Source organism: Pteronotus mesoamericanus, unplaced genomic scaffold (genome assembly GCF_021234165.1).
Source record: "Pteronotus mesoamericanus isolate MK-2021 breed Mesoamerican mustached bat unplaced genomic scaffold, CSHL_Meso_final scaffold_167, whole genome shotgun sequence".
NCBI lineage: Eukaryota > Metazoa > Chordata > Mammalia > Chiroptera > Mormoopidae > Pteronotus > Pteronotus mesoamericanus.
The window spans coordinates 25,551,467-25,565,251 of record NW_026555308.1 but is presented as its reverse complement, the minus strand read 5'-3'; the positions used below and the strand labels follow the sequence as shown (position 1 = coordinate 25,565,251).

Below are 13,785 nucleotides of genomic sequence, written 5' to 3'. Positions count from 1 at the left end.
GCTATCTTTTAAACTGAATAGCACAATGCTAAAATACACAAATAAAATTTAAAATTTAACCTATTTGCAAAAGACAGTATTGCAGATAAATATAATGCCTTTAAGGACATTGTTTCAAATATTTTTTCCTTTTCAGCTTTTACATCTTCTAACATAATAGTTTGAATGTTTAAAATAATGTTTCTGTGTGTGTGTGTATAAATGTTTCTCCGTGTGTGTGTATAAATGTGCATGTTTTTGTGTATGTGTATATAAATACTTATCCTGTTTTTACAGTACCCACCAATGCATGTTTTCATGTCCATTGAAGCCATGAAGCCATCATAACACAGACAGCGATACTCTCCAGGAATGTTGGTACACTGGCCACCATCACAGATATCAGGATTATTTTCACATTCGTCAATATCTGATGATACAAAATTAACATCAAGTGAAAAGAAGGATGGCTTTTATTAAGCTCAGATATTTTTTCCTGTCCAGGTCCACTCAAATTATTTAGAGCCAGAATTATAAAACAAAATTAATCAGATGCACAAAGTCTGCGTATTTTCTTTTCTGTACCTGCGCAGGACCTCCCATCTGGCATCAGGGCATAACCCTCGCTGCAGCTGCACTCATAGCTTCCTTCTGAATTGGTACACTGGGTGTCGCAGCCTCCGTTCATTATCATGCATTCATCAATGTCTGTGAAAACATTGCCACCACATTACTTGTCAGGGCTACTTTCTTAAAAAAAGAAAAGAAAAAAGAAAAGAGTTTTTCTTCTCTTGAAATTGATAAGGCTTAAATAGCTTTGGATTTTTCTCCCTACAATTTGTGTTGATTTATCATCGTTCCATTAGTTTTTCTTAGTTCTTTTTACTTCCTTTTAGACAGCATTCTATTTGACATTGAGCTCCAGTAACCTAAGATTAAAGAGCTCAGAAATATAGTAACTATGGAGTTTAGGGAGTTTTCTATGACAAAACCAGAGATTCCTCTGCAAAACCACTAAACTGTGGCGTCTCAGAGATCTTCCCCCATTCTTAGATTCATTTTGAGGATAAAGGACTCCCATAGACTTCATTCTGGAGTCAGTGCCAGAAGCTGTCCTAGGCTAACTTGAAAAATGTAAGTTCCAGACCCATTTGACCTACCCCTTACCTGTACAGCCCTGCCGGTCTGGCGTGGCCTGGTATCCAGGATTGCAGGAGCACTGATAAGTTCCAATCATGTTCACACATTTTCCATTTCTGCAGAGATTGTCACTCAAGGAGCATTCGTTAACATCTACGAAAACATATAGAGAATTATGTTTTATACAGTAACAATATCATTTAACCTCAAGCACATGCTGCACTGGAGAAGTGGTCTGCAAAGGGCTTTGTATATACTTGAGGGCGACATAAAATAATCTCCTGGGGCAACCAAAGAAAATTCTGGAATCTGTATTTCTCTTATATCTATCCACAACAGTGCTGTCCAGTAGAACTTTCTATGTTGCTGGAACTGTTCCATATCTGTGCTGTCCAATAGGTAGCTCCTACTGAGCACTTGCACCATCAACAGTATGACTAAGAAATTGAATATTTAATGTTATTTAATTTTAATTAAATTTAAAAAGCCACATGTGGCTAGTGACTAGGACATTAGGCCACACACGTCTAGCACATGCCAGAAATGAAGTTGCGAACATTTAATAGATGAATTTACATTGGCACACTCAGCTGCTCCTATCAGATGGTCAAGTGCTGATGTTTCCTGAGGGAAGATGTCTGGTTCCACAAAACAGAGGGGATGATTGCAGGGCCCTCACTTGTTTATCTGTTTTTATCATATTGTGCATTTAGTGTGCCTGGATAGGTGAACCTACATATTATATTACCTATTTTAAAATTAACTAACCCTTATAAAATAAACTGATGCCTTAAAAAAAACTCCTGCAGCTCTGACCGATATGGCTCAGCTGGTTGGGCATCATCTGCAAAGCAAAAGGACGCTGGTTCAATTCCTGGTCAGGGCACATGCTTGGCTTGCAGGTTTGATCCCCAGTTGGGGTACACATGAGCGGCAAATGATTGATGTTCCTTTCACACATCAATGTTTCTCTCTCTCTCTCCTTTCCTTCCCCTCTCTCTAAAAATAAATAAATACAACCTTTAAAAAAAATCTTCTTCAGCCCTGTCTGTTGTGGCTCAGTGGACCGAACACCAGCCTGTAAACCAAAGAGTCCCGGTTCAAATCCCAGTCAGGGCATATGCCTGAGTTGTGGGCCAGGTCACAAGTAGGGGGCACATGAGAGGCAACCACACATTGATGTTTCTCTCCCTCCCTTCCCCTCTGTCTAAAAATAAATAAATAAAATCTTAAAAAAATAAAAATAAAAATCATTAAAAAATAAATGAAAAAAATGTTAAAAAAAACTTCTGCAAAGATCTGCGGAATAAGCTAGTACTAATATTGAAATCACAAGAGAATAGCAAGAAAATGGTAGTGACACTTTTCTTCATATGAGCTATTTATCAGACAAAATATAAGGTAAAAACAATGACAATATAATCAGATATAGCAAGAAATTCATCCCAAATTCTCAAAATCAGAAAGACTATGTGACATACAAATTTATTTCTATGATCATTAAATGTTTTTTTATATATATATGCAAAAATATGTATCTTACTTTGTACATTGTACCTTTGAAAGGCACTTTTTTTCAACTCTAAGATCCATAAAAACCAATTAACAAATAAACTGACCTTAGAAACAGATCTCCAAGTCACTGTTTGACAACCATGAATAAATATTTTGTGATTATCTCTGTGAAAAAGCTATTTGTACCACTATTAAAATGAAAGAAAAATATTTAAACTTTTAAATTTACCTTTTTAAAATGTCTGTTTAGTCTATGATTTAAAATTCATCTAATATATTAGCATCGTGCTATAAATAGGGTTTATAAATAAATATACTGAGATGTGCTTAAATTATCTTTTTAAATGGAAGTTTGTGATCTGCTCTATTTTAAACTGTCTTATTTGCTTATACTTTCAAGAAAGATTTCTGTGAAGAAAATGTTTCCTGGCTAAATCAAAGTTTTAAAACCAGTATGCTTGAACACAGTAAGCTCAGAGGTCTTTGTATATTTATGAAAAGCAGTTGGTTGGAACACTCCAAGGCCAGTCGTTGGTCTTGTCATGTGGACCCTGACATCCTTACTGAGCTCAGGGCGAGTGAAGAGACCTCGGTGTTTCTGTGAGAAGAGGGAGCGGAGGGAGCTCACATGTTCACACAGGCGTGAGTAGATCCTGTGATGACAGGAACGGGGACAGAAGTAGACTCTGCTGAGTGACTGCACAGGTGAACTATCAGGGAGCAGCTTCAATAGGAGCAGCTTTCCTATCCCATCTACCAGGAACTACATGGCCTTACCCAGGGGTCCCTCACACAGGATCCTTTCACGTGTGCTTATAATGAAAAAGAGGCTAACCAGGTTAATGATGGCCCATCCAGTCACTGAAGCATTCTCTAGGGAAAGCCTGAACCTAAATGTAGGGATGCTGAATTTCTGATTTTTAATCAGCTAGATTTCATACATGCCAAAAATAAGTTTAATAGAATCAACCACTGATCTTTATAATCTTTACTAGCTGAGCTGGGTGGGTGTATGTGCTAAGGAGACAAACTCACCCACACAGTCCTCACGTGACGGTGACAGCTCATGTCCCAGTGGGCAGTCACACTGAAAGCTGCCCTCAGTGTTCACACAGGTGCCACCCCTACAAAGGAGAGGGTTACGTTCACATTCGTCAATGTCTGAAAGGTAAAAATGTGAGATCCATTAAAGAACTCTGAGGAAAAAATATTCACGTATACAGCATGGGAGAAAGAATCAATTATGTGAGGTGTGACTCAAATGGAAGAGACAAGCTTATAGGAGGTGGGGTAATGCTTGCCTCACTGTTTCTATTACCAGTGGATAAATGGTTTAAGTTCTACTCTTAAGCGATCAAGGAATTTGTATGAAATGAGCAAGCTCCCATGAGGTAAAAATAAACAGTATTTGTTTTATATAACTCTAAATGCCAGATATCATTTATTGCTGTCTACATCTCTCATCAAAGTATAAGAAAAATCTTAGATTTATCACCTCTACGTGGTACAAAGTGAGTCCTATAGGTCGCTGAAAATGAAAGAGCGGGCTAAGAGGTGGGCAATTCTAAAAGAGTTTGTAGTAACACAAATAAGGAAAATAACATGGGATTTGTATGACTCGGTATAAATATTGGGGTCATCACACAACCTCATACATCTTAAATGAATCCTTCCTGACTAGTTAGTCTGTGTTGATTTTAGATTCTTTGACTAAACAGAACGCAGTTTCAGTATCTCACTGCCATTAGGCGCCAAGCGGTTGGGGCTCCTCAAGAGCTATCTAGGAGCAGACTTCCTGTCTGACACGTAAAGCTGTTCTCTCGCACCACAGCTGCCTGCCAGGCATGCTGTTAACAGCTCTGAGACAAGCCGAGCTTGAGCTAACGAGTCTGTGCTCGACTGGTTTCAAGACTGGAAAGGAAGAGCTTAAGCATGCTTACCCATGCAGTTCTTCATCATCATGAATCCACTCTCATAGCCTTCGAAGCACTCACACTCAAAGCTGCCTGGCGTGTTGACACAAATTCCACTTCCACAGAGATCAGGAGAAATCCTGCACTCGTCGATGTCTAATTCATAGGGTTTAAGAAAAATAAAAAAAAAACTGAATGAGATGAGGGTTAAAGAAGAGAGAGAGAGAGAGAGAGAGAGAGAGATTTGCCCTTCCAAGTGATGGTGCAGCACACTTGAAATGCTGGAGCAATCAGTGGCTAGCAGTATGAGGATATGTTTTGGAGAGATCAGCTGGAGGGGGACAGGGCCTTAGGTACATTCCTTTTCCCAACTGCCAAAACTGTCATGGCCAACGGGCAGGTGGTGTCTTTTGGCCTTTAAGAATTCCGAAACTGTGGGTTTCTCTTGTGGTTTTGAAATGGTAACAGGAGGATGAACCAAGAAACTGCAGTACGAGCCCAGCAAGGCAGGAGGCAAAGGAGGAGGCAGTGCACACATGAATAGTCTCACACATGATGCAAAGACCACACTGGTTCTGCCACACTAACCCCCTGGTATGAGAACAAGAGGGCTGCCGTCTCTGCGCAGGGTGTCCACCGTAGAGAGACAGCCTCGGAGGCAGATGCAGCCAGCTCACCTTGTGCCAGAGAGTGCTCATATATGGCAGGGCCGAGGAATGTGCCCCAGTTGGTGTTTCGTGTCACATGCAGATGTGACCTAATTTTAAGTATATAAATTTTAAAAAATGAGGTATTTGTTATTTTTTATATACTATAATAAGAAAGAATCTTTAATAGCAGCAATTATATTCTCAAAACAGGATTCTCTGGGAAAACTCTCAAGACTGTAACCAAGATTTTTCAACAGAGAAGGCATGTCTATAGAATATGATAAAGAAAATGACTTATTTAAAAGTTGTTTTCATCACAATGGGAAAAACTGATTTTGCCAGCATCTGTTTATTTTGATGAATTTCAATGTTTAAGTTTTTCTGAAACAGGATTTGTAAGTTGTTAATGTGTCCATGCGTTCTTGGGGTCTCAGCCACTGCTTTCTCCCAGCTTTTGGTCTTTGGCTATTGATTTTCCCTACTTCAGGCCGTACTTAAAAAAAAATGTAAGTACTTACTTTCTTTTAAACAAAAATCTTAAAATTCATTGATTAAATTAAGTAGTTAACCATGCACATAGTGATTCTCCTACTTTTTTTATCCATTAGTATTTAGGAACAGATAGTGAAGAATATAGACTAAGTCTGATGGCAGAGCAGGGACAAATTCTGGCCGATGTGCTGTGGTAGGAGCAGCACAGTGTGGGGTACAGACGCTGGAACCAGGCACTTGGGTACAAATCGCGCTTTGTTGTCCTCTGGGCGTAGGGCCTTGGGAAATCATTCAATTTCTTTGTGTCTCAATTTCTTTATCTGTAACATTGGCAATATAGTAGAACCCACCTCATGGGAGTACGTGAATTAATATATGGTCAGTGCTAAGAACAGTTTTTGTCTCCGAGAAAGTGCCATATTTATGTAAGTTATTCCCTGATAAGAATTGGTAGAAAGGCAAGAGATAAAATGCACAGGTGAATAAAAATAATGCATTTCAGAGGAAAGAAGTTGTAGGGTTGCTGGGCAGTTAAGGCTGACAATCAGTGCAAGTGCAGGTGGGATGGGTATGACAACCGAGGGCACCAAACGTGGTAAGAAGGTTGGCCTTGAATGCTGTGAAGGGGGCCAGTGATGTCCTGCTGTCCTTTCACATCATACCCCACAACACTGCAGTGCTACCAGATATCTATCTTAAGTTAAAAAAAAGTCAGCTTCAGAGCCATTGAGTGACTTCACTAATTGTATACCAAAAATAAAAAGTACAGTCAGATCTGGAAGAACTCTGACCTTCTTCTCCCAGGTCTAGGATTGTCTGAGTAATAGGAGTTGTTTTGTGAGAAGTTACACAATCTAAGCCCTGCTTTCAGATGGTAAATCTGGCAGTTATGAAAATGAAGGGTCTGACTGTGGAAAAGAGATGGGTTAGAGGATGTTAGAAGGTTTTGCCATGTATTAGATACCATGATATGTTGCCCAGTTCTCCCTTCAGGAAGAGAGGACTTATTTTTCCTTCCCTCTCAAGCTATTGGGACTGTTGCTGACAGGAAACCTTGAGATGTAAACTATCTTCAGGAACTGCTGTGGTTAAGAGAGCTGCTTCTCCACAGCTGCACCCTTTCTCTGGGCAGAGGTATCCAGAGGTCGACCAAGCAGTTACATAAATGCCTAGCCCCTCTGTCCTAACTCAAGGCAGTTCAAGGGAGCCATCCCAGATCCAGAGCCCCCAGTGGGGCAGGCTGGGGACGACACTGGGATCGCCTCGCAGTCCAACTTCTCCCTCTGCCCATTGCTGCTTCTTTCCCCGCCTCCTCCGAGCTGTTGATTCCAGGAGCAATCCCTAATAAACTTCCTGCATGTTAATTTTTGCTCAGAGTCTGTTTCCTCAGGGGCCTAACCTGCATCTGCAATAGTCTAGAAAAAATATTATAAGTACTTGAAATAGCCATTCTGAGGGAAAAACATATGTAACTTTGTCACTTGTTCATCAGGAGAAGGAGATGTTGAAAATAAGTTTGAGGTTTCTGTCCTGAGTTAAATTATACTATTGATACACACACGGAAGTCCCTATACAGATGTGGGGGGAGGGCAACAAAAAGAGATTAAAGGAGGAAGAAACTGTCCAGAAGGAAGTTAGAAATGTTGGAGGAGTAGAGGGCTAGAGATAGCACCTAGGAGGCAGCTAACAGGCCACCCATGAAGTCATGGTGGTAGATGCAGTTCTGAGCAGTGGAATGCCGAGAGAGCAAAGGACTGTGGAAAATGCTCAAGGGATGGAAAATGCCAGAGTCAAGAAGAATCTGTGAAGATTAGAGAAGATACATCATAGTTAAGGAAGAGTGACTGAGACAGGGAAGGACCATGGAAATGAAGAGAAAAGAAAATCAAGGAGAGGATCTAGCCAGAGGTCAAAGCAAACATGCACAAGAGAAAGATTTTTTAACTTGAAAAAGTGTTTTCGCAAGATTATGTATATGAAGGAGGGCAACAGTCAAAGTTATATGGGGTTAAAAAGAAAATGGTTAGTGAAAAGAGACGTGAGTGATAGAGGCAGAAAAATAGGATGGTAGCTTGAGGGAAAAGAAGGGCTGAGGAGACATTCTGCTTCTAAGTCCAGGGAAAGGAGCCAGTAAAGAGGGGAAGATGTTAGAGAGAGAGACAAGTGAACTCTGGCGGAGCAGGGCCTGAAGCGGGAGAAGGGAAGGAGAGTAAAAGGGAGGGATTAACTGGAAAATGAAGGAAGACCATGTTTCAGTCTCTAAAAGTGAAGAGACTACGGGAGGAAAAGGAAATTTTATTAGCAGAGAGGAGGAAGTGTGAGAGGGTCCTGACAAGCAGATTTGGTCTCAATAAAGAAGTGAATAAGTAAGGACTGAGAGGGTATGTGGGTCCGAAGAGGCTTAGAAGCAGTGAGAGAATTTCAGCAAGTGATGTGAAGAGGTGAATACACATGAGGCTGAGCAGCTGCAAGGACCTGATTGAAGGTGAATGATCTCAGTCAGCTCTCGCCAGACCCTCCCAGCCAACCTCAGCTGCCCAGAGTGCAGGGAAAAAAATGGTGAGGGGGTTAAGAGCTGGGATCGGCGTGGGAGGCACAGCAGAAAGACAAGACAGCGAAACTCCAGAAGACCAAGTGGACAGTTTTGAAGTGTTTTTGAGGTAGTGTAGGCTGGGTAGGTCCCTGAGTGATTCTGGTGCTACCTTATAGAGCAGGAAGTTAGAAGGGAGCTGAGAGACATTTCAAAGAAGATCAGGAAGAAGTAGTACGTATGAGTGGAGGAGGAAAGGGAAAAAAATCCAAAGAGAATATAAAGAGTTTTGAAAATAAGATTTTGGAGATATATTTTGAGTGTTTGGGATAATTTGTTGTATTATTTAATAAAAAATTACATATTCTTTCAAACTAAATGGAATACTTAGGAAGAAGGATATGAATGCTGACTAAAGCATAATTATTATGAAAACTGTTCATGGAAGGGGAAAATACGTTATAACTTTTCTAATTTAAACCACAATTTTTAAAAATACTATATAAAGTATATGCAATTGTTGATTTAATGGCTATGTTATACTTAATACTCATATATTCTGAAAATCATGTTTTATGTTGTTCCTGTATATAAAACAAATAGCATTTCATACTATTTTGCAGCATGCTCACACGTCTGCAGAAGTGGTTTAAGAGTAGAAAGGAAACAAAAAGAAAAACGTACATGTGAGAGGACGGGCTTTTTGTGGCAATACTTTCAAATGGCAAAAGGAAGACAGCAAGGGTTTATCAAATACAGCAAAAGAACAATCTTACCTGTGCAGTTTCTTTCTTCCATGTCTAGAGCAAAGCCACTGTTGCAACGGCACTTGAAACTTCCAATTGTGTTTCTGCACTTTCCATAGGTGCACATCCCAGGAAAAGCTTTGCATTCATTGATATCTAAAAGCAGAATAAAGCTGGAATGGAGAGCTGGTTGATATAAAAGAGCAGGCCCATCATTTTAAGTTTAAAATCTATTACAATGGAAAAGAACATATCCAAGTAAAAATAGGGGATGTCAAAAATTTCAATGATCACACTGATGCTACACAAAGAGTTTCAACTGTGAAAAAGAGTCTGTGCTCTTCACAGAGTTCTGATGCCCCTATTTCTGCCCATTTGTTTTGTAAAGTATAGGTGGGGGTGTCTAGAGGATTTTTTGCTGCCTTGAGGCTGCATCTAGTCAGGCCGTGCTAAGGAAAGCAGAGTTCCAGTAGAACGATTTGAGAAAAGCGAGATTAGCAGACCGATTTATAGTGTTACTTCAGCACCATCTTACCTAGGTGATTTACACCCCCGGGATAAAGGTTGACCACGATTAAGTTTAAGAAAACAAAGTGGGTGATCAAATGTTTGGGGCAAAACCAGTTCTCACAGAACGTGGAGGGTGAGTGTTAGTGTAGGGGGATCAACATGCCACCTAGTTACCTTTGTAGAAGGGCCTCCCAGTAAGGACATCCCCTCTGTTAGCAAAGCCAGGTCCCCGAGGGCAGAGGGTGTCATACTCCTTGGTGCCAGGTTTGGGGCACTCCTCACACTCGGTGCCCCAAGCTGCCCCCACGGCACAGCAGCAGGCGTCCATGCGGAACTTCCCAGGAACAGGGTGGACGCATTCATCTTCATCCCACTTCAAGTAACACTGCTCCATGCGGATGTCTACATGGCAGGTGAAATCACAGTTTGAAATGCAGTTGTAACACTGAACATTCAAGTACAGACAGTCTGGTGCCTAGCATGATGCCAGGTCCTGGAGCTACGCCTGTAGGTGAGCAACCCAGTCCTGGACATCCTGCAATGGACTCCATAATGACGAGAGCACAGGTGGGTTCTCCTTTAGTTTACTTAATTCTCACAAGACACCTCCAGGAAGAAAAGGTTCCTTTGTGATAAGTCTCCTTCATAGCATCACCTATGATCCCTTTCTTGTATTGCTCACTTCAGAAAGAATAAAAGAGTTTTGGTGATAGGTTCTCCTTGTTCACTGACTTGCTTAAAGTGGCTTGCGAGCAGTCCTGCTGGATCCTAGACATAAATAGTAAATGATCAACTCTATTTGACAATTGGTACAACTGTTTTTTGTTTTTTATCCTTGCCCGAGGACGTGCTTATTGATTTTAAAGAGAGAGGAAGGGAGGGAGAAAGAGAGGGAGAGAAACATCAATGTGAGAGAGAAACATCGATCGGTTGCTTCTCACATGCACCCCGACTAGGACTGAACCTACACATAGGCACGTATCCTGACCAGGGATCTAACTCATGACCTTTTGGTTTACAGGACGACTCAACCAACTGAGCCACGTGGGCCAGGGCTAATTAGTACAACTATTAAAATAACTTTAAAAAGGAAAATTATTATTATCCTTAAAGTTCTTTTTACTGCAAAACTAATCTTTTGCATCGTGATTTTTACTCTAGTTTATACAAATCTACTCTAATAAAGGGCCAAATTATTTAAATGTCATATTTTTCCCCTCGATCTTAAAGCATACTAATGTTTCAGCATGCTAGCTAGGACCCTAGAAGATCAATCAACAGTCATAAAATGAAGTAACTAGCACAATCTATAAATAGCACATTTATCTGTTAGCCAACAGAGTTGTTGGTCAAACTATGGTCAAATGCTTGGCTGTTAAACTGTAAATATGGATAATGAGTTCAGAAAAGGTTTTCCTTAACCAAGTAACATATTTTATTTGATAAGAGTATTTCAAGATATTAAATCCTTTCCTAAACCTGAAAACTGTTTAACAAAGGGAAAGAGATCCCTAATGGAAATGTAAACACAAATAAATAGATGTGCTTTCTACTTTATTTACTGTCAATAACTCTTCCAAGTTTTCAACCAAAGTAACATCATCTCTAGTAACTTCCTTTAGCTTCGAGTTACATACATTTCCAAGTATTGTAATAAAGAAGTCTTATTTTTAAGGAAAAAAATAACTGGTAAATTTTTATTTTGATTTGGCAGACCAAATATAGGCATTCAGATATGTAAGGTATATAATACCTTTGGGGTAAAATCAACCCAAAGCTACAATCTCTGCCAGTGTGAGGGCGACCATAATCCAATGAACCTCCTTACCACAAGGCACTCAGGGGCAGGTCTCTCTTACAGCCAACTCCATCCTATACTGTCACCAGGGAAGTCAGGATGTTAACAAGATGTGACAGTTTTAATTAAGTACAGGTAGCCTGAGAACTCTGGCTTGAGTGAAATTGTTTCTGAAGTAATTGAGGTAATTTGCTCAAGAAGCTATCCTAGGATTAGTTAAAAAAAATTTTAAACTAAGTATATAAAATATTACGATAAACTGGCAGAGTTATCTGGTGTTTTTACTACTGTGGTCCATATCAATATTTACATCAAGAATCTAAACACTGTCAGCAAACTGGCCACAAATGGACTGTGAATGTTTTGAATGTCTCACTTAGAAATTAAAATATATATTTGGAAGCTTCTAGATGATGTATGTTCTCTATAATTTGCTGCAGTCCCCACCGCTCCTTAATACCACTTCACTCATTTATGTTACCTGTCTGTCCCCTGAAACCACTGCAGTTTGGGACTCCTGACTTAGATCAATTCTACAAAGGAGTTTACCTTTACTTTTATTCTCAGAAAATTTTACATTTTTATATGCCAATATCTCCTTGAAACTTTCATCCCTAGTCACAATGAATTAATGTAGCATAATTCAAGTAGTGACAAAAACATGTAATTAAGGTACAGAGGTGAAAACTTTAACATATCCTTTTAGAATATTACAGATGGTTTAATTTTGAGTGATATTATTGGGAATTAATTTTGCTCAGTGATAATTCACAATCAATGATATCTCTTCATATATATTTCTTTGGTTAATGAAGGCAACTTGATTTCATTAGTCACTTGAACATGACTGACAGTCATCTTCAAAAGATACCTTACTTTTTTCTAAACTTTGCAAATTATTTAACCATAAAAATCTGAAAAGAATTTTTCCTTAACCAGACTTTGGATATTTAAATATCTAAACATTTCCATATAATTTTACAGTCATACTTTATATCAAAATTTAAATATGTCATCAAAAATTAACTTAAAATGAAATCTGTGTTAATTTTCTGTGTATACAGTTAATAACTAAACTGTATAATGTTGCAAACATTTTTTCTTACTACTAATTTTAAAAATCTCTGATGTATACATAAATACTTTAAAGATCTTTGAATATAAAATAACATTATCATTGTTCATGCTTTGTCTACGAGCTTAAATTTAAAATACAAGCCTATATAAGGTTATTTTTAAAACTGTTCCATAGCATATTGGGTAAAATCCTATAAGTAAATAAAAAATTGTGCAAATATAATATAGAATTAATACAAGTTTCTTTTTTAATCATGAAATTCGAGTTTACACAAGCATGACACTGATAAAGAATAAGGTTAAAAAGGCATTCTTATAATACAATGTTGAAAGAAAGAGGTCCTTCATTTTAGATCTTTAGAAACTAAAACATTAAGAAAATTAAAACTGTAAAGGTAGTAAAGGAAGAAAAGGGATCAATGTTTTCAAAGAGAAAAAAACATAACTTTGACCTTGACTTTCCCCACTGTTGTCTAAGAGCACAGCTATAGTGGGCAGGTGAATGTTCACTTCGAACACTAGCCTCCAATTTTTCTTCTGTGTTCAAAATATGGTTCTCCTACTCCATTGACTCATTGTGAAAGACCGAATCTGCCTAAAATATCTGATTAAAGAAACTGTAATTTTTGAGGTAAGTTTTTAAGCAATACCAACTTTCTTTATTATACAGAAATCATTTCATTGAAATACATTCATTAAAAAATATCCATTAGCAATATTCCCTCAAAATATCTCATTTAAAGTGTTTCCAGCTACGGACCTAATGGTTTTGGACTGCTCACAGCCCAAAGAATAAAAAAAAAAATATCATGGCTGGTTTCATGCATAAAATACATAAGGGCATGAACCTTACCCAAACACATACGGCCAGTTCCATCCAATGTAAGGCCTTCAGGGCACTCACAGTGAAAAGATCCTTTACTATTAATACAGCGTCCATTTGGACAAACGCCAGGAAACACCTCACACTCGTTAACATCTGCAGGGAAATGAAGCAAGTATAAGGATAAAGATGTTACAAATAGAAAAAGCAGGCGTAGTCTTTCTTCCTGTACAGCATATTCAATGTGCAATACAATGTGAATTATTACTTGAGTTAAGCAGAAATATTCCACAACACAGCCACCGGTTTTCCTAGGTACCAGCTGTGAAAATTACCACAGCCTTGCCCGTCCATAAAACACAGCCCAGACGTGTTCCTCTGCCAGCTGTTCTGTGCCTTAAAGGCTAGTGGTGGCCTCATGAAAATTTCACAACAGTATAAAGAGGAAAAATGGGAAACACTAAGCTATTTCCTAAGAGTAGTATTCTAAAGCATTTATTCATTACACTGAGTATTTTTTCTGAAATTTCAAGGTTATTGAAAATGATATCTCCAAAGTGTGAGAGTCAATGTTAATTTTACATACTGTCCTAAAGCTTTATGGTATCATC

General features: G+C 38.8%; 1 protein-coding gene across 1 annotated transcript in view; it reads right to left on the bottom strand.

Moving 5' to 3' along the window:
* The window catches only part of FBN2 (fibrillin 2), a 249,570-nt gene that overhangs the window by 61,888 nt on the left and 173,897 nt on the right, over positions 1–13,785 (bottom strand). Inside the window, exons 23-30 of the mRNA XM_054589866.1 lie at positions 13,205–13,330; positions 9,651–9,878; positions 8,997–9,122; positions 4,575–4,703; positions 3,670–3,795; positions 1,147–1,272; positions 565–687; positions 284–409 (exon numbers count right to left, since the gene is read on the bottom strand). Of these exons, the coding sequence (XP_054445841.1) occupies positions 284–409; positions 565–687; positions 1,147–1,272; positions 3,670–3,795; positions 4,575–4,703; positions 8,997–9,122; positions 9,651–9,878; positions 13,205–13,330 (1,110 nt within the window). The remainder of the gene's footprint in view (positions 1–283; positions 410–564; positions 688–1,146; positions 1,273–3,669; positions 3,796–4,574; positions 4,704–8,996; positions 9,123–9,650; positions 9,879–13,204; positions 13,331–13,785) is intronic.